This window comes from Hippichthys cyanospilos, chromosome 17 (assembly GCF_059441005.1).
Source record: "Hippichthys cyanospilos isolate Australia breed blue-spotted pipefish chromosome 17, RoL_Hcya_1.0, whole genome shotgun sequence".
NCBI classification, from domain to species: Eukaryota; Metazoa; Chordata; class Actinopteri; order Syngnathiformes; family Syngnathidae; genus Hippichthys; species Hippichthys cyanospilos.
In genome coordinates, this window is record NC_142385.1 from 9,477,501 (window position 1) to 9,498,324 (window position 20,824).

Below are 20,824 nucleotides of genomic sequence, written 5' to 3' on the forward strand. Positions count from 1 at the left end.
TAGTAACTGTAAACCTTTGCGCCTTTATTTTTAAAAGCTTATATATGGATGCACATCGTCATTAATGACGCAATTTTCCAGCAGAGAAGCCAGAAATAAAACAGATGATGTTACACTATCTTCAGTTACAGAATAAAATGCGCCAAGAGAGACCACTATATAGTTAAGTCAAAGTTAAGTCAATCAGATACATATAGCACTGAATTTTGTTTGATTTTTCATTTCCTTTACGTTCCAAAAATTGTAATGCACTAGTTAGAGAAAAGATGATTGAAAAAATATTGAAAAAAGTTGTGAACCTGTGTATGTATGTATGAATGTATGGAAAAGACGAGGTAGGGCCCTAACCCAATTTCTTGTGCCAGCGTTTTACAATTATTTTCATCCACTTAGAAATACCCCCCCCCCCCCCAAACTCAACAAAAATACATCATGTATTCCCCCAACATAAATATGAGCTAAAACAGACATGACTTTAACCACAACAAAACGTCTCACAAATCAGTCGCTTCAACGCTTGCTGACCCATAAAAAAAATTCCAGAAATACATTCTGACAAACGGCGATAAAAATCGAGCCATTTTGGGCCCCGAGCCCAAGTTTGGGAAACCCTAATTCGTTTTATGACGGCGCTACATTTTTGCTAGCGTCCCACTCAAACGTACTTTTAAAAGTTAATGTAATGATTGTGCTGACTTCAAAAATTTGACATCAATATCCGGCGATATTTGAAGTTACCAAAGAGCATCGAAAAAACAAAGTAAGCAAATATTTTGCAAATGGCCATACCTGCGGGGACCGGCTTAGGCATGGTTTATTCCCGTGTCTTCTCTTTGCTGCCGGAAGACTGGTCGCGGGCGGCTAGCTTATTCCTTTTTATTTGCCCCCCCCCCCCCCGCACGCTGTTATTCAAAGCTCTCGCGGCACTCCGGTCACCCGCACCCCACGCTGTAAGTGAGAAGAAGGAGACTGGCGTCACCCCAAAGTGCGGGGACACGCTCAGACTGAGAGCGCAACAAAGGTGCACTCAAAAAGGGGGTGGGGGGGGGGGGGGGGGGTGCAGGATGGGGGAAGGCTGAGCTCCAGAAAAGTCATCGAAACCTTTTTTTGGGGGGGTCAGAGCAAAGATTCTGGACATTAATAATCATTCAAAATTAAATGTTTGAAAAAAATTGTTGGGTTAGGGTTAGAGTTATTTTTTTCCCCAAATTTGGGTTTATCATTTTTGACTTAGTAGATAAGGATGAAACTTGGGCTGAAAGGTTGATGCTAGGTTGCCCCCCCCCAAAAAAAAAGTAAAGAAGAAAAAAATAGTCTGATCCGGTTATTTGGGTCAATTTTGACCCAACCTTTTGGGTTATGTGGAAAAAAAAAAAGCCATTCACTCCCATTGATAACTATTTTACAAAAAACATTTTTTACTGTGCCAGCAGTGAATGAGTTCATAATTTTTGACACTAACATAAAATCAAAATGATTTTTACACTTTGAGAATCATTCCTTCATGTTCCAATTCATTTGCCCTTAAATCGAAAAGATAACTGTCACTAACCCTGCTAAATTGTCATGTACCCCCTGGATTGCCGTCATATCTTTGAGAACTTCTGGTATAGCGAATGTAGTGTGAAACTTCCATGTCCTCCGTCACCTGCTGCCTGTCTTCATTATGTCGTCGTCCCCTTCTTTACTTGTCACAAACGGGCACGTCTCCTGACACTCGAGGGGTCAGAGGTCAGCGTGTGAACCTGGGAAAGGGGACGAACTTGTCACATGCGATGCTGTCCGTCAATGTGTCATGAGCTCCTTCGGCTCGGATCTTTGCGTTCATGCGGTTGAAATCTACAAGTTCTGCTCCTTAACAAGTACAAGATTTCCTTTCTATGTGTTTTGGTTTTTCTGTTTACATTCTCGGGCTCTCTATTTATGCGTACATGACTCCTACAGAAATTTTATTGTTCCAAGATGAAATTTATGGCGCTCACAGAATTTCTCAGCGTACTCCACACGGCGGCTTGACCAAGCAAGAAGTTGGTGGGGGGGACGTATTGACACGCCGCAATAAATTGCCGTGCTTTACGGCCTGCTTACAAATCCGTGCCATCATCTGATAAGGATGTTGAATCGGAGGACAACTATAAATATCCGGGGACTTTTACAGATAGCAAATGTAAGAGGCAGACAGAGGTAATTTGTAGCCAGGTTGCAGCATTTTTGTTTTGCCCACACAATCATCTAGTCCACATTTTGACCTTGTTTTCACAGCTTTTAGTGTCGTTTATTAGGAGACAGAATAAGTCCGTTTTCTTGTGTTTTTCATTCACAACAATACTACTAAAGCACTGCAAAACATATAACTAACTATCTATCTATGCGTCGTGCATATTCAATCATTTGCTTTCTCAAAAATGGTTCCTAATACTTCATTATTTATGTAATTGTTGCACCTAGTAAACAAAACAAAAAAAGAAAGTAACAAACGAAGAACTCGCTACATGTTAATATCTGGCGTGATGCTGCCCTCTTGTGGTTGTTTGTGATATTACAGGGAACTTGATTAACACAGTGGACGTAAAACTCGAGTGGACGGTACAAGAGTATAGTTTCTCCAACCTATTTCCCCAGCCCGCGGTCATTTCACTTTGGAATAGTTCATTTTTTGTGTATTTAAATGTATTTATTTGATCTATTTTTGCTATTATTATTTAATTATACACCAGTGGTGGACGCTAAGGCTTTTTTTTTAAGAAAAAAAAAAACGACAGTCCCCATATAGTAAGGCTTTTTTTTTGAGGGAAAAAAAAAACCACGAGTCTACAGGAAGGCTTTTTTTAGGGAAAAAAAAAACAACAGTCTACAGTAAGGCTATTTTTTCGCAAAAAACGACTATGTATAATAAGGGTTTTTTTCTTAAAAAAACGACAGTGTATAGTAACGCTTTTTTCTTAAAAAAAAAAAAAAACGACAGTCTAAATTAAGGCTTTTTTTTCGCAAAAGAAGTCTATAGTAAGATTTTTTTTGTAAAAAAAAAAAAAAACGACAGTGTATAGTAAGGCTTTTTTCAGAGAAAAAAAAAGTCTATAGTAAGGCTTTTTTTTCGCAAAAATCGACTGTTTAATAAGGGTTTTTTCTTAAAAAAACGACAGTGTATAGTAAGGCTTTTTTTTTTTTTTTTTAGGAAAAAACAGTCTATAGTAAGGCTTTTTTTCCACAAAAAAACGACAGTCTTTAGTTAGGCTTTTTTTGCGGAAAAAAAACAGTCTATAGTTTCTTTTTTTTGCAAAATTGACAATGTATAGTAAGCGGTTTTCAAAAAAGAGCTGCGTTAGGTGTTGAAAGAAGGACAAAATACAATATAACGTGTAGTATGGCATTATTTGCAGCAAAGTAATATTTTTTTTTTACACATACACCAAGAACTTATTAATGACATTCATATACAAAACCTTTTTGCAATAAATAGAAATATATGCATTTATGCATATTTATCCTAACTACACTTCATAAGAAATGTTAACATAAAACAGTACTTAGATCGCTAGCACAAACACATCCGTACTTCTTGAATGTAAAACGTGTATATACAAGTTTTGAGTGTCTTGGCCAAATTGTAGACTGAAAGGAATGAAAATGCAAATCATTCCTTCAAAGCGAGAGCGCATGAGGACTTTTGTCCCACCCAGAAGCCGGGCATCATCCTCCCCTCGAAGGAAGTTTGAATTCGCCGCAGGAGTCTCACCTCCCGCCCGGCCCCGCCCTCTTCGGGCTCTCCGACGGCGTAGAAGTTGAGCACCCCCGCAGGCTGGTCCAGGTACACGCCGATGGTGGCGCGCCGGGGGACGTCCCGGATTTGCTGGCTGACGGCGTTGAACCAAAGCTGGTAGTGGGACCCTCCCCAGCCGAGCCCCCAGGATTGCTCGTTTTCCCCGAGGCCGCAGGGTCCGTCGCGTCCTCTCCGCCCGGCCCCTTCGTAAGCCACCCCGGCCACGACCCAACCCGAGTACTTCATCTCCCAGTACGCTCGGAAGCCCAAGATTCCTTCTTTGCAAAGGACCTGGGATTGGAAGAAAAAAATGCTAACGTCAATTCTGCAGTCTTGTGTCCTGTGTTAGCATTAAGCTAGCAGGGGTCGTTCTCTTTAAGTTTAGTTTGACGGTAAAATTCACCTCTTGGTGGCAATAACGTCTTGAAAAATGTGGCCAGCTACAACTAGTGATTGGAGTTAGTTTCTGGCGGTAGTTAGCTGTCATTTTTGCTAGCAAAACAACAACTGAGTCAAGTCACATACAGCAGCTAGTAATTATGTTGACTATCATTTTTTTTTTTTTTGCCGTAGATAAAGCAGAGGGTAAATTGATACAATACAGTAGTTTGTGTTTTTTCCCCCCCAAAAAAACAATGTATAGTGAGGATTTTTTATTTTTTAAAAAGTGTCTATACTATCGCATTTCTTCGCAAAAACATTACCATCTCAAAGGTGTTTTTTTTTCAATTACAGAAAAGACATTTTTAACCCCCCCAAAAAACTGCAAAAAAACAAACCCTCATACAGTAAGGCCTTTTATTGCAAAAAAAAAAACTGACTAAGAATAAGATTGTGAATAGTGATGAGTTTTTTTTGTTTTTTTGCGATTACTGACCATATATAGTAAGGCATTTTTCACATCACCCCCTCCCAAACGACTTTGTATTATAAGACTTGTTTTTTTAACCCAAAAAAGTCCATACTACCTGGGGGAGAAAAAAAAGACCATAAATAATGAGAAGTGCTTTGGAAAAATAAATTAATAAAAATGTCAATGTATAATGAGGTGTTTTTGAGGAAAAATAAAATACATGTATAGTAAGCCAATTTACAGTAAGGCTAATTTTTTTTGTTTTTTTTCACAAAAACAAACAAAAAAAATAAATTCACGCTTTTTTAGAAGGCCCCCCCCCCCCCAAAACGAGCATGTATAGTAAGTAATTTTCTGGGAAAAAAGACCTTTCGTCAAAAGGAAAAATATAATACTAATGAATAAACAAAAAAAATAATGCTAATTAATAATAATAATGTTAAAATCAACCTGAGGTGAGTGTTCATATCTCTCCGGCCTGTCCAGTACCGGACAGGTGACATCATCAGTCATCCTGGACACCTTGGATCCTCCGTCTGTGATCCACAGCATCTTATTGGCCGTCTTGTCATCCAGAGAAAGTTTGATCCAGTCTGGCAAATACGCAAATGCATTTTTATCTTTCATCAAATTTCTTTCTTCGAGGGTCATTCTTACATTTGAGGAGCTCGGCTCGGCATGTTGGTTCCGGGATGTTTGGGTCGTACTCGGGAATTTTGTCTGAAAAAGAATGAAAACTTCAGGGCTATAATGAGACCGAGAAGAAATATCTTTCAGGTGAAAACTCACTTTGAAGAGCGGCCACATTTTTGGACTTTTTGCCTATTTTCTCTGAAGAAAACATACATTCACAACAGTTCATTATCATTCATTCAGACTTTTGAGTGCGAGCCCATTTATTTACCGGGTCTGCAGGCCGCATGCAGGATTCTGGTACTGGGTCTGCTGGTCGGCATCTTGACGGCTTCTGCTCCCGTGTTCGCAACTTGACGTCTGTCAGCGCAGCTCTGCTGGACTCATGCGACGCGCTAGCTTTTATACGCGCACCCTCCCCCGCAAAGACTTTTGCCGGGCTCCCCAGGCTGACATTTTGGTGAAGGTATGTCCGGATAATGAGCTCACTAATGGGCGTGTTGCGGAGGCTGCCAAGGCCGGATCGTCACGTCAACGCCGGCGTTTGGCTCGGTGACCCGGATTTATCTGATGCATCTCTTTGAATCCTGGGAACAGGGAAAGTCGTGGAACGCATACAAAGTGGATACCGAAGGATGAGACATTTTTTCACGCCGGCAACACATTTGACAAATAATTTGGCCAAATACATAATCATTTAAATAATAATCAAATACCACTGCATCAGCCCAGGCCCAATTAATAGATAGTTGAATAAAAATGCATTATTTGTCATACATGAAAAAAAATCAAAAAAACATTTTCACACCAATAGAGGAAAAAATAGGTCATTTGCTGCAGAACAGTGGGTGAAAATCACTGCACAATACTGCACGCAACCACAGGGGGGCGATATAGTTATGTTTCAACAAAACTATTCCTTGCATTTTCCTTTAAATTTGCTTTATCGCTATTGACTTCCTTTTCACTAATAAAAATATTTTTAAGTTTGAAAAAATACTTATATTTAGACTATTTGTATACCTGTGACACACAGTGACAGGCAGAACAATTAAATGATCGTCCACTAGATGGCAGAAGGGACAATTAACCTGTACCACATCCAGTTGCCTTTGATACAAAATGATACGTTTTTGCTGAAATACGCCCATTATTTCACTAAGTTTGAGTGAAGGTAAAAATACACAAGTAATAGATAACCACACAAAGCCTTGTCAAAACTTGCCACAAGATGGCGACAAAGCACAAAGCTATGGCTTGGCTTGATTAAGGTTTGGTCCTAAACTCAACATACCTCACCTTTGTTTTTGTCTAAATATTTTATGACATCTAGTAGAAGTGTCTTAAGCACCAAAACAAGAACCAAGCAGTTCCTCCCAAATTCTAAAGTGTTTTCAGCCCAATGGCAGCGACATCTTTGATGAAATCAGAAAAGAGTTGAAAATGGCTAGCGCTCTTTGATGATGCAATGAACATGCCGTTATTGAGGTCACTTCAAATATAAGATTTTATATGACATTTAGATTTGTTTTGAGGCCCAAAACAAAAAACAGCAGGTTCCCCCAAAATCTAAAAGTGTTGAAAATGGCTAGCGCTCTTTCATTATGCAACTGTTTGAAAGAGCATGCCGTTTTGGGGGTTTCTTGAAAAGTGAGTATTTTTGAGGTACAAGGGTTCAGCCCAACGCAAGCAACACATTTTATGTTGTCGTAAAATCTAAGGGGTTGAAAATGGCTAGCGCTCATTAATGATGTGATGGGTTATTGGAGGCAATTGAAAAGTATTTTTGGAGGTACACGTTTTCAGCTTGACGCAAGCGACATGTTTTATGTTGTCGTAAAATCTAAATTGGTGAAAATGGCTACCACTCTTTAATGACTGGATGTGTTGGAGTTTTCACGTTTAATTTTAGCTCCGTTTGCGTGCCCGGTTGAAGAATGCCGTTTATACCTTGGTGAAAGATTCTTGCACGTTCATTCATGATTTGGGGATTAATCACACTCGCGGACGTTTATTTGCGATTTGATCATTTATTCCTAACAGATGTTATGGATTAGAATAATTTGCTGTTATTTGGGGCTAGCCAGAAAATCTAAAGTGTTTAAAATGGCTGCCGCTCTTTGTATCATAATGTCGTTATGGGTTTTACATGGTCAAATGTTTATTCATCTATACAATGAAGGTAGGGAAAGACGACAAAAAAAATTGGAGGACTAGATGCTTTAAAATACTGCGAATCGGCCGTCGTAACAAGGTAAGCGTTAGCAAAACATCTTAGAGCGAGCTAGTCTACGACTCACTGAAAGGCATTCACTGTATGTGACGCTATAGGTTACAAAGTCCTGACCTTCACCGCCCCGAGCCGCAAGAAAGCAGGTCAGAGCGTTTGATCCCGGATCACGTCATCTGTCATCGGCGCTTCGCGAGGTGCGTGTTTTCGATTTTTTTTTTATCAGCCTATAAAAGGACTAAACCCACACGCGCATGCTTTGCCGCTGTCAAAACATTCCTACGAGCCGCCTCAGCTTTGGATGTAATGTTTAGCATGCTGCGGGTCAGCCTTGACTGTCAAAGCACCAGCGCTGCAACCTAAAGAGGAGCGTTTACGAGCGCTCGCGTTTCCCTCGTGCGCTTGGGCGACATCAAAGCGACGGGACCATAAACGGCTGATGTGATCATGTAGGTTGAGATCCTGTCACTTTGTGGCGTGACTTGCAATGACTTCAGTATTTAGGTTGCGTTTATTTATATGTACTTCCATGTACCAAACATAAACATAAAGTGTGCCAGATAGTAAGATCCTGGCTGTATTCTGGGAATTGGGACAGAGCCCTAAAAATGTAAACCCGCTTATCCAACTTAATTTACATGAATTCAATAAACTGATTTCATTATATGGTTAGGTCTATTAAAACTATATCAAGAAAATTCACACCTGCAGCCAATTTAAAGTCTTTTGGAGGGAAGCTGTCTTGTAATACCCACTGAAAATCTCTCCAATTCACTGATTTTAATCATTATGCCAAAAAAAAAAAGCTTTTATTTATTGGTGCCATCTAAAGATGCCAATTGAAGTAAGTTGAGGAGCTTCATTTAGACTGAAGAACGTCTTTGTGGCCATCTTGTGGTTGTTCAAGCTGTTTTTACACTTTAAAAATTAACTCATAATGATGGTCATGTGATCCTTCCGTTAAAAAGACCTAGAATGATCGTGATACAAATTGTTAGTTTGAATTATGATATCAACCCCCCAAAAACAAAATAAAATAAAATAAAACAATCAATCACAGTACACCTGTAGACAAGCACTATATGTTCTTCGTAAATGAGTTTTGTGAAGAAGCGGCCATTTTGCTACATGCCATAGACTGAAAATGACAATGTTACTCAGGGCTCATTCAATGACCGATCATATCTCAGTTGTTTTCTAATTTGGTCATTTGACGTCACAAGCTGTGACAAAAATTGCCGCCTCCTGAGCCGGATAAAAGAGGTGAATTTTACGGCTTTGTTCATATTCCACCATGGCAATATTAATCAGAATACTGTCTTTAAAGTAGCGGAACAACTTGGTGAAATGTTCCATTTTCGTTTGTAGAGGAAAATGGCAGTATAATTAGTCGTAAAAGCCTTTGGGGAGTTAAAAAGCCGACTAGCCATTTTCTGACTTCTCTCCAACGGATTTCAAGTCCGAGCTCTGGATATTCACTTATCCCGAAGCCACTCTTTTGCCCGCTCTTGGCCTCCGTAGTTCTGCTGAAAGACGAACCGTCGCCCCAGCCGGAGGTCAAGTGGCACATCGAATGGCTTTTTTTTTTTCATGTGTACATTGCTGCATCGATCCCCCCCCCATAATCCTTCAGTCTCCCAGTCCCTTCAGCTCACAGCATGACGCTGTCATCGCCATCACGGCTGAGCTGAAGTCTTTCCCGGCTGACCAAGTTTGCTCGCCAGCCAATTGCAGGGGCCGCTTTAGAAAAATAACGAGGAAAACGCGCTCGATGACATTACCGGATAAGCAAACGTTGCTTACTTGTATGTAATAGGTTGTGTGTTGATGTTTTGTTTGTGTCATTGGGTGCTAATCAAGCATGCCAAAGTCATCCATCCCCTTGCATCAGTGCTGAGCGTGTGCCACCTTTTAAAGGTCGGTGATGCTGCAAAGCGTGGGGTATTTTGGCCCAGCACGACGGGATGTCCAGCATCCGTGTTTCCCTTTTAAGAAAACCACATTAAAAGCCCGATCTGGTTACACGCCTCTCGGTATTATTGACAATTCTGATCCCGCGTTATAAGTCGGCACCGGCAACCGTGACTCAGTCGCCTTCGTGGCGCATTAAAGGTATATAAGAGCTGTCAGTCAGCGGAGATAAAGCGCGCCCGCTATCAGGATGCCGACCACTGACACCATCATGGCCGACGCCTGGAGGTCAGACGACGGTAAGCTGGATTTTTGTCTTTTTACACAGGGTGATTTAAAGACTATTTTTTACCGCCTGATTTCATGCTTTGCTTTAGTGTCAATGTCATGCATATGCAGAAAGGAGCTAGCGAGAGCTCTTTTTTCATGCATACAATAAAAGGATTTTGGGTGGGAAAAATAAATTATGGAACTGTGAGGAAAATTTCTCATAACGTGACAGTTTGTGAAGAACATAACGCTGAACAAATTTCTATACATTGTATGCCGCAGTGTTCTCAAATAAGGGCACAACTACCTTTGTTTTCAAATTAAGAGTAAAGGAATTGGAAAACAATGCATGAAACATTATTGCTAAATTGTGTTAAATACTTTGCAAATAGTTGTATGCCTTTATTTTGTTGGGTTTCACACAGATGCAAATTGTCATAAGTGATGAAATTTACCGGCTGACAGACGAGAAATAAAACAGACGATGTAAGCTGCTGCTTAAAATATGCCATAAGATACCACTAAAAATCTAGTTTTGTAAATCAGACATGAACGGCAGAGAACTCTTGTTTTTAATTTAAAAGATGATCTGATCAGGTTTGGAGGAGCTGAAAATACTATTTCCCAGAGGGTAAAATCAATGAAAACATGTTGAGTACCACTTGTATATGTAATATCTTATCATAGTAAAATGAAAAGCAAGTATCTCTAAAAAATTTCAGTAGTAGAGATCATAAAATATGGATATACATGCTTTTTAAGTAGTTATGGTTACAAAAGAGCTTGCCCAATGACAGCCGTGTATCAATTTTTTCCCCCAAATAAAATAACACAGCACTTGGAGATAAAAATATATATATATATATATATATATATATATATATATATATATATATATATATATATAGTAATCAGTCATTAGCTATACATGTAGCAGTTGTCGCTCTTAAAATCACCAGATTTGGTTATTTCTGTATGTCAGTTGTCAATAAGAGAGACCTGAGAAAAGAACACAACCTGAGTCAACCAACTAGTCTTTTAGAAAAAGTGAAATTTACTTTCCTATTTTTATATTTTAGTTTATATTAGTTATTAGCATTTTGAAGATATGAATAACATTTAATTACCCTCAATGGAGGAGTAAAATGTGTATTTTTACTATTTACATTATATTATCTTGTATATATATATATATATATATATATATATATATATATATATATATATATATATATACACACACAGTATACATACAATATATATACAGTATATATACAGTATATATACAGTATATATACAATATATACAAATATATACAAATATATATATATATATATATATATATATATATATATATATATATATATATATATATATATATATATATATATATATTAGGGTTCATTTTAGTTTAAATTTCATTAGTTTTAGTTTGTTTTAGTTTTTAAATACACGTATTTAAAAAAAATATATATACATATCATATTGTATATATAGATATGATTTAAGAAAAGATCAACAAAATAGCAATACAACTTAAAAGTGGACAAGCAGTTGAATGTAATATTTGATCATTGTTATGTAATTAATAGAGTTTATTCTTAAGTGTCTAACTCTATTTAAAAATATTCATGTAAATCTAACAGGTAAAATACATTTAAAATGGCTCAGTAGGCAATAATGTAATACATACATTGGTATAAGCATAATATAAACACATTAAGTTAATATGTAGATAACAGTGTCTCAGTTATCTGAACAGCAGCAGAATATTTGCGTGTTTTGATTTCGTTATTTGATCGTGAATGCGTTCTCTCGCTGTATAGATTCTTATCTAATTGTAATCATTGTAATGCACTCGCAGTGCGGTTCATGTGAGGACAACCTCAAGTTATTTTCATCACTTCTTTGACAGCAAACAGGTGCCTTGCGAGATAAATATCAGCCCACACGCGCTTTACGAAAAGGAAAAAAAAAATAGAAAATGACGAGAAGGTTTTTGACTTTGGCTCAGAGCGCGACTCATCTTTATCATCACGAGTCATATTTCTTTTTCCTGGAATCACGGCTCCGAGCCCATGTGAATGTTGGAGCACTTTATATTGGATACCGTGGAGCGAGCTGGTATAAATAAAATATATTGCCGATGTTGACATCTTAATACCGTCTCCGCTTCTTGATCTTCATCTGAAAAACAGATTACAAAACTGATAATAAGCCCGAGCGTCTTATGTAACTTTGTATAAATCTTATCGTGAATGTCATCAAGCATTAAATGATCCCTTTTGATATTCAATTATTGGATTAACACTTGTGGGGGTACTTGGAATATTTACAGTTTTTTTTTTCATTCAAAATAATCCAGCTCTACTATTTAATTAAAAAAGATTAGGCTAATTTCCCTCATTAACAAACTGTAGCGGTGTGTGGTAATATTGCTGGCAGCCGTCAAAAATAATTTCAGCATATAATGTTGTGGTGGATGTGATGATGTGACAGAGACAGATGGCGTTTTGTAAGCATACATTGGCTCACCTTCCGCCATCTGTTGGGATATTAAACCGGATGAGTGTTGGAGCCAAGTATATTGACCTCAAAGCAACTCAGGGAAAGTCCTATCTTCAAATAACCTGGTGCTTTCTGGGGATCCTTTGGATTTTACACTGTCATTGTTAACGCCAATAAATGGACTTTTGGGAACATTAAAAAAAGCAAAAACACATAATTATGAACGTATTAGCACAGCTAGCTAATGCAACAACAGTTTAGCTAATCGATAGCTGGTCGAACATTCATGTTTATTTACATTAAAACTAATACAAAGGGTGTTTTGGATTAAATTAAACACAAACAAAAATGATTATGAGTGATGATAAGATGATACAGCTAGCTAACGCAAGAACGGTGTACTGTTCCGCTAAGTGATAAACGAGGATAAACGAGGGTTCATGTTTCTTTGAGAAACATGGTAAAGACAAAACAAAAAGTGCTTTTGGAAACAGTGAATTGAGAAAACGATTAACGAGTACTTCTAGATACCTTTAAAAAAAGATGATCATCAACATTTTGGTACAACTAGCTAACGCACCTACAAAGTGCAGTTTTATTAAACGATTGCAGGTTATACATGAGCAAAGGTTCATGTTTTGTTTAAACAATGAAGACAATACAAAAAGTGCTTTTGGAAACATTAAAAACAAACAAAAACATGATTATGAACATAGTACAGCTAAAGAACTGAGGTTCATACGTTTTGCAGGAGGTTAGGCGGTAATAAATACAATAAGTGTGATTTTGTAAACATTAAAATGAGAAATGGAGATAAATTTTTAAAAAATGCTATTGGAAACATTAAAACTCATGATTATGAACATAAGTAAAACTAGCAAACGCAGGTACAAAGCACAACTTCAATAAATGATAGCTGCTCAATAATGAACAAAGGCTCATGTTTTTAAACAATAAAGACAAAAATAACATGATTTTGAATGTATTTAGTACTGCGAGCTAACACTTGAATAGACTAAAGTTTTGCAAAGGGCGCTTTTGGAAACTTTACAGAAATATATCTGAATATTAATGTATTAGCACAGCTAGCTAATACAACTTGAACTCAGTTAAGCTTAAAACTATATATATAAACTATAAACTATATATAACTATATATATATATATATATATATATATATATATATATATATATATATATACATGATTATGAACATATGCTAATGCGACTCAGAAATTTAGCTAACTGATAGTCACACATGACCTAGGGTTCTTTTTTTTTGTAAACAATAAAGCAATACAAGGGATAATTATGGAAAAATTAAAAAATATATACAGTATATGAAACTATTGGTACTGCTAGCTCATGCTTGTACAAAGTAGAATTACCTAACCGATAGCTAAACTAAGCTTCATGTCGGTTGTTTTTATCTCTATTTATTTAGATAAAAACAAAAAAAAAAATGACTTGTATTAAATTTAGTTGGAACTCCACTTGCTTGATAATTCCCCCACAGTTAATTGTGACTTGTTTGAAAATGTTACTTGAAAATAAGGTCATCTCTGTGACTTCCCTTCCCAGAAAAAACTCCAAACCGTGAGCTCGATGTTCCAGAGCCAAAAAGCAGAGCTGATCTCATCAAACGTAAGGACAAAATCCTTTTCTTAACCAAAAAGTGGATCATTTTTGAAAAACGTTTTTTTTTCTGTACCTGTCAGACTGGGTGAAGCTTTCCTTCGACGCCCGGACTGCCAACAGGGTTCTGTGGGTATCCGAGGGGGGCGCCAAGGTGTCTCGCATAACCGATGACGTCACATGTCCCGTCTTGGAAGGACCGGAGAGATTTGAGTACATGCCCCAGGTACTTGGCTCTAATGGCGAAAAGGGTTCAAATATCAGCAGCTGAAACGAAAAACCTTTAATTCGTCACTCAAAGCGGATTAGAGCGCCGTGAAGGTGTCATCGTGCTTACTAAGTAGGTGAGATTTGAGATGATTGGAAAACGGGCGGCAGATTTATGTTTATTTCAAGTAAAGAGTGGACAGTAAATCTAGCGGCGAACGCTTGAGAATTCACTGCGGGCTGTGTTCCGAAAGGTGCTTTGCAAGGAGGGCATCCTGGGTTCCCGGGCCTACTACGAGGTGAAGTGTTCCGGCTGGGTGGTGGTCGGGCTGGCCAGCGAACGTGCCGGGAGGAGGAACAAAGATGGCTCCTGCGGACTGGGGGACAACGAGGACTCCTGGTGCCTGGGCTGGAGCGGTTCCAGTTATCACGCCTGGCACGACGGTCACATATCCGAAATCCGAGACGTTCCCAAGTCGTCCGTTTTAGGCGTGTACATCGATCACCCCGCCGGTATACTCAATTTCTACGCTGTGGACGAGGGTGACGGCGGCAACGGGGGGCGGGAAGTGACTCTCCTGCAGCGTATTAAAAGCTCCTTTGATGACAAAATGCTGCCAGGTGTCTGGTTAGGGATACATTCGGACTGCGTACTTCGAAGCTGCGATTGATCCGACGCGTCCGAGCTTAATCTACTCGCAAAATGTTAGGGCTCGTCATTTTTCGGGTCAAAGTTCAGGATGAGCCAACAGTAGAGCTTTTTACATCAAGTGGACTAAACCATAGGGGAGGGGTGTCCGATCCAGTGTTTCTTAACCTTTTTTCCGTGAGGTTCACCCTGTGAAATATCTTTTCAGCCAAGTATTCCTCAACCGGTGCAAAGCGTTTTGGGGTTTAAAAAAAAAAAAAAAAAAAAAAATTAAAAAAAGATAAAAGACTTATAACAGGCCATCAGTGTCTGATTTATTCAACTTTAGACCAGTGGTGTCAAACCCGGAAAATCTCTTCCCAAGTGGGCCCGACCAATAAAATCATGATATATATTTGTATCACTTTAAAACAAAAACTTCAAGTGTATTTATTTAATACTGCGCAAACCAAAACAAGACCAGCACAATTAATCATTAAATATTAACATTACTATTGCTCATAAAACATTACGTTTTTATTAAAAAACTCAGCTCATTTTTATACTTTTACAAAATCGTCCCGCGGCCCGGATTAAACCTGTTTACGGGCCAGAACTGGCCCGCGGGCCATACGTTTGACACCCCTGCTATAGAATCTTAATTTGCATTGGTCCAAAAAAATATAATCAACCTAAAGTTCCCTCTTTTGGATCATAGCTTATCAAAAAGAAATTACATTAGAGATCTCTTCACAAAAATAAATCATTAACCTCATTATTAATCAATATTTTGCCACAAAAAATAATTAACATGAAGTGTCACACCTTTTCCCAAAAAGAAATAAATATATATATAAAAAAAAAAAAATATTTATCCACAGAAAAATATTAAATTTAAAGTGTCCTCTTTTAGGGATTACAGTAGAGATCTTTTCAAAAAAAAAAATCATTAACTTAATTATTAATAAATATTTGTTCTCAAAAAATAATGAACAAAAAGTATCAGACCTGCTCTCAAAAAGAAATAATTATAAATAAATCTTTGCCCACAGAAAAATACTCAATAAAATACTCAACATAAATTATAAATTAATGACATGTAATAATTTATCCTCTTTTGGGATTACAGTAGAGATCTCTTCACAAAAATAAATCCTTTATTTAATTATTAATACACATTTGTCCACTAAAAATTTCACCAGTCAGACCTGTTGTCTTTTTGCTCTAAATGTTTCCGCGTTTTGACATTGAGGCCAAGACAACATCAAAAGTAAATTGCGGCGATGCAAATTTTAAACATTGAGCATTTCTAAAGTGTAGCAGTCATAATAAAACGTTAGTGCTTCTTTTTTCACCATAACATTTCAATATTCATTTTGGTGAGTAGTATTCATTGTTGCATGAATTGACTAACCCAATTTCTTACGATGTCTTTATACCTAATAAATATTGTATGTTTTAAAAAATAACCAGCTGTGTAATATATAGCTGAGTGTATTGTGAAAAACATATCGTGGAACCTCCACTTGTTGTGATAGAACATTTTAACCTCCTGAGAGCCAAGCTATTTATTTGTGTTTGCTGGAACGGGCATTTGATTTTTATTCCTATATTAAATGGCCTGAGTCTAAGAAGGAAATTACACTAAATGAAACCAAAGTAAATTACTGAAAGATTAAAAAAAAAAAAAAAAACGGGGAGAGAACTAGAAAAATATTTCAAGGTATCGAGTGTTCTTGAATGTTGCTGATACTTAAAGACATCAAGTGAGCTGTTCATAGGAAATAAGATCATTGTTTAAATTCTATGTACAAAAACTAGGCTACTGGTGATATCGGTACTCAGCATCAGTAGTCGGAGTAGTATGAGTCCCAGAAAAAAAAAAAAAAGTTCAACCCTGGAGGTTCCACTGTAACTGGCAACAATTTAGTAGGAAATTGTAGAAAAAAATAAAACGGAGTATATATTTCCAAGCAACTTGCAGCAACGCACACTCACAAAAAAAAAATATTATATATATATATATATATATATATATATATACGTATATATATATATATATATATATATATATATATATATATATTTTTTTTTTTTTTTTAACACAACACATTCCACAAAGATGACAGAGATGCTAAGCTTAAAAAAATAACAGCTATGAAAGTGCTATACGCAAAACAGCCTTATTATTTTTCATTCGATGATTTAATAAAAGCTTGACGCAAGAGTAAAATACGTAGTAATTTGAGTGTATTACTTGTGCTACAAAATCTTACCAAATTGTTGCCTATATGTGATCATATTATAATTAATATTTTTATTGTATTCCTTTCTCATTATTGTTGAATGATTTTTGGATTACTGGATGAAAACATAAATGAGTTTAGAAAACAATAAAATGATCTGATGAGTATTTCATATGCGACTAGTACGCTGATTAAATCTGCCATACATCACTTAATAATGCGGCTTGTTAAAGTGGAGACGGAAACAAATACTAAAAATATATTTTATGAGTAACGTCACAAGTCCCGTGGGCTGCAATCAGGTTTGTAACTTAGAAAATATATCCAAGCAGCAGCAGACGGTTTCGGAGGCCGCCATTTTCTTCTCCGTTTCCATCACGTGTCAGCCGATCGCATGAAATCAAAGGTCTTTAGCTGGGTTCTTAATTTAGGGGCCCATCTCAATAGAGTCTGCACGCGGGCTCCAGGAAAGTTGCGAGCGTGTCAGGTGTCTTAACATATATCTCCTCCGTATGTACGTCAATGTCAAGACCGCTTGACCCCCTGTGGAGAAGGCGCTCTACTGACCTCAGTTTCTCGTTTTGAGACTCTCTTGGGGGGGCCTGGTCTTGTCCCAACGGAGGTATAAAAGTCCAAGACTGTGCAGCTTCACTTTGTGAGAATTAGAATATCCTTCAGCTGCTCAACGCGGATACGGTCCTCAAGATGCCCAGCAGGTCCAATTCCGTCGTAATCCTGCAAGACAACAGCAAAGCAGGTACAGGACACGTTTTTATATCATGTCCAATAAATCCATATGATTGCATGGAAACAAATTGCAAGTTACTGGTTTTGAATGAGGGCATTCATAAAGTAGGCACATCGGGGGCTGTGTCATGCTGAGACAGGTAGAGTAGATTTTATTTTCAAATTAAGAGCAAATTAAATGGAACAACTTTTTGCAAACTTTATTTTTTCAGATTTTATATGGATTTGCATTGATATGAATGACAATTTGATGGCAGATGATTCTAGAGGTCCTGATTAAAATTTGCAGAGCTATACCACTAGAAATTCAGTTGGATTTAGATGGATTCGAACTCAGGTCCCTTTAACTGTGAGGCGGACGCACTACTCCCACATATTGTATATACATATGTAAATATCCACATATTTTGGCACTGTTTTTTCCACTTTTCCACCAACACTTCGATTACAATTTGAGCGTTTTGGCTGCAGGGAAATAAAAGTTGAGACCATATAAGGTTGTTTTTGTAAAGATCCCTAAATGGACATCTCTTGTAAAAAATTAGTAATTTGTTAATAACTCAATACTAATCTCCATGGCATAAGCCTGGTTTTGTGAAAACGTATAAAACACATCATTTATAAAACTGGAAAATATGGGATATATACTTTTTTTTTTTTGCTATAAGTGATACAGTTGCACATTACTTTCCAATAATTTGCAGGCCTCTCCAAATTGTGTTGATTTGTGTGGGAAAGAAAAAAAAGAAAACATGAGTCCAATTCGGGATTTTTTTTTTCCCATAAAGAAATTTGGAGATACTAGCTCTTTATTTGACACTGATGAAGTATTAGTTGTCTGTGTTTCCAAATTCAGGCATTTTTTTTTACATTTTAGATGATTTTCCTGGTATGCTTTTCTGTGCAGTGTGACTTTTTCAATAGCATTTCTTTTTTCAGGAAGAAAAATTAAGTCAAACAAGAATGAGAAAAATAAAGGTACTCTAAATACTCTAAATCTGCATGTTACGTTATACCATGGCAAAGGCTTTTTTTTTTTTATATTTGTGATCTCTTTCCTATTTTCACAGAAAAAGTCTCTATCTACGTTCCAAACATCCAAGAACCTTCAAGAAGAGCAGAGCTACTTAAGTGTATGAAAAACATTTTAATATTGTTTCGTCAAATTAACTTAGACAGTAGAAAAATCGAATCGTATTGTCGAGTGTAAGAACTTTAAAGCGTAAATTCCCAATTTTCTCTTTTCCAGACTGGATAAATTTGTCTTTGGATGAAAAGACTGCCAACAAGATGTTATGGATTTCGGACAACGGCTCCAAAGCGTGTCGCAGGGTCAAGGAAGTTTGCCCCGTCTTAGACCGACCCGAACGATACGAGTACTCGCCTCAGGTGAGTTGAGTAATTGACATCGCCCCTCACAATACATATTTATCATTACTTATTGTATTTTAAGTAAATATATATGTATATATGATTTCAAATACAGTAATTCATTTTATTTACATAATTCTATTGCCCCATACCCACGTAATAATTTCTGCATAGAGTGGACTTTGGCGCCATCTTGTGGCAAGTCAGCATAATGTAATAATGCCACATGATGCCAGATGTATGAATGAATCGTTATTTCTACCTCTGAAGGTGCTGACCAAAGAGAGCATCTGGAACATGAGGGCCTACTGGGAAGTGGAGTGTCTCGGCTGGGTGGTCGTCGGGGCAACCTTGGAGGGCGCGGGACGCCGAGCCAACTCCGGGCCGAGCGGCCTCGGGGAGAACGAGGAGTCCTGGGGCCTTTGCTGGGCTGGAACGCGCTACCAAATCTGGTTCAACGGCATCAACAAAGACATCATGGACGTGCCCTTCTGCTCCACCATCGGCATGTACGTCGACCAGCCGGCGGGCGTTATCAGCTTCTACGGTGTCAACGGCGACGGGGAGGAAAGGGAGGTCAGGTTGCTGCACAGGGTCAAGACCGACCTCCACAAGAAGGTTCTTCCCGGATTCTGGATGGGAATTCAGTCTGCGTGCACGTTACAGAAGAGAGCGGAATGAAAGACGTACTGGTTAAATTTGATTTGATGTCGCTCCGAGTTGGTCTACTGCCAAACTTTTAAACACAGCTTTAGCTTGATAATATCTGTTTAGCTTAATGCTAACAGCAACGTATAAACCCCCAGACGGGCTAACAAGTAGCATTTTTGTGACGGTGTGATTACACTTTACATCAAAGGCGTTTCACTTCAAAGGGAATGCATTGAAAGAAGAGACTAGGGAGCTGAAATTTCACCCGGATGGTGACATGTTAAATTTCAACATGGGACCACCACTTGGTTACCACACTTCCAGGAGTATGCCATCCCTTGATTAAAATACCACGATAATGAAACAAAAAAGGTCCCAAATACTACACTAATGGGTAAAAGATATTTGTAGACAAATAGTGGAGCAACACATGTAGACTGACGATATCATAATGCTCGCAGGGATTTCATTTATCCTCTTTGTGCTTCCTCATTCAATGATGCACAAATTATAGTCTACATTACTATGTTATTAATATAGATTTTTATAAAAGTTTAATAATATTGAGTGTTATTTTCCTTAAGAAAACATGTTTTAATGTTTTTCTTCCATTTATCAATGTTTCGTGTTATTGTTTTCCTGTGACTTGAGCATATTGTTGCATATATAATAAAAACGTTAGCAAATTGTGTCCCGTATCTGTTTTCTACCGGCAACGAGATTGAGCTCTTTCATTTCCAATGACAACCCAGGCTAAACTTACCTCCTTCCTGACTTACAAAAAAGCTTTCACTCAAGATGCATTACTTCCTTGACACCAATTCTTTTATAACTGCAATTTCTAACTTTAACATGTCATGCTGAGCTGACCCTTTACAGTCATGACCCTTACTTGAAAATTTAGCGTGTTGCTATGCTAGGCTTCAAATGCATCTAAGAGGGAGATCTGAATTTGCTATGATGGCTTTCCACATTAAAAAACGGAGCCACATCCTGCCGCCTTCACACCTCGAGCATCAGCTTTGCGCGACCTAAAATTGGGGCAATGCATGCTCAGCATGCCCCCTCCTGGGGCGCCATCCCCACTGCATCACACAACATCCTTTACCCGGCCAGATATGGCGACACATTCGTCACGGCAGTACATGCCGTGCATTATTTGTCCCACACGTT

General features: G+C 37.8%; 4 protein-coding genes across 11 annotated transcripts in view; 2 read left to right on the forward strand and 2 right to left on the reverse strand.

Annotated features, from left to right (window-relative positions):
- mybpc2b (myosin binding protein Cb) overlaps nucleotides 1-912 on the reverse strand; it is a 30,709-nt gene extending 29,797 nt beyond the window's left edge. For 3 of the 5 annotated variants that reach the window (XM_088438777.1, XM_088438774.1, XM_088438775.1), the window contains exon 1: nucleotides 790-912. In XM_088438777.1, coding sequence (XP_088294903.1) covers nucleotides 790-811 — 22 coding nt within the window. In that variant the 5' untranslated portion in view covers nucleotides 812-912. The remainder of the gene's footprint in view (nucleotides 1-789) is intronic. The other 2 variants (XM_088438778.1, XM_088438776.1) reach the window with 1 other exon arrangement.
- A 2,487-nt stretch (nucleotides 913-3,399) lies between these two features.
- LOC148409508 (stonustoxin subunit beta-like) lies at nucleotides 3,400-19,425 on the reverse strand. Of its 3 annotated transcripts, none has more exons than XM_088438781.1 (8): nucleotides 19,263-19,425; nucleotides 17,450-17,617; nucleotides 13,878-14,037; nucleotides 5,518-5,833; nucleotides 5,403-5,444; nucleotides 5,271-5,333; nucleotides 5,064-5,206; nucleotides 3,400-4,051 (listed from the first exon to the last, which is right to left on the reverse strand). In XM_088438781.1, exons 4-8 carry the CDS (start codon nucleotides 5,567-5,569, stop codon nucleotides 3,635-3,637), a joined length of 717 nt encoding a protein of 238 aa, XP_088294907.1. In that variant the 5' UTR covers nucleotides 5,570-5,833; nucleotides 13,878-14,037; nucleotides 17,450-17,617; nucleotides 19,263-19,425; the 3' UTR covers nucleotides 3,400-3,634. The 3 variants fall into 3 exon arrangements, with proteins under 3 accessions (XP_088294907.1, XP_088294908.1, XP_088294909.1); XM_088438782.1 differs by having other exon boundaries at nucleotides 19,310-19,351; XM_088438783.1 differs by lacking the exons at nucleotides 13,878-14,037; nucleotides 17,450-17,617; nucleotides 19,263-19,425 and adding an exon at nucleotides 7,594-7,657.
- On the forward strand, nucleotides 4,981-14,846 carry LOC148409509 (E3 ubiquitin-protein ligase TRIM16-like). 2 transcript variants are annotated; one of them, XM_088438785.1, is made up of 4 exons: nucleotides 4,981-5,015; nucleotides 13,746-13,810; nucleotides 13,885-14,027; nucleotides 14,263-14,846. In XM_088438785.1, exons 1-4 carry the CDS (start codon nucleotides 5,011-5,013, stop codon nucleotides 14,677-14,679), a joined length of 630 nt encoding a protein of 209 aa, XP_088294911.1. In that variant the 5' UTR covers nucleotides 4,981-5,010; the 3' UTR covers nucleotides 14,680-14,846. The 2 variants fall into 2 exon arrangements, with proteins under 2 accessions (XP_088294911.1, XP_088294910.1); XM_088438784.1 differs by lacking the exon at nucleotides 4,981-5,015 and adding an exon at nucleotides 9,538-9,686 and having other exon boundaries at nucleotides 13,748-13,810.
- On the forward strand, nucleotides 17,395-19,681 carry LOC148409510 (tripartite motif-containing protein 16-like protein). Its single transcript, XM_088438779.1, has 5 exons — nucleotides 17,395-17,639; nucleotides 18,569-18,607; nucleotides 18,700-18,762; nucleotides 18,879-19,018; nucleotides 19,271-19,681. The coding sequence occupies exons 1-5, from the start codon at nucleotides 17,588-17,590 to the stop codon at nucleotides 19,679-19,681; spliced, it is 705 nt and encodes a 234-aa protein (XP_088294905.1). The 5' UTR covers nucleotides 17,395-17,587.
- The last annotated feature ends 1,143 nt before the right edge of the window (nucleotides 19,682-20,824 follow it).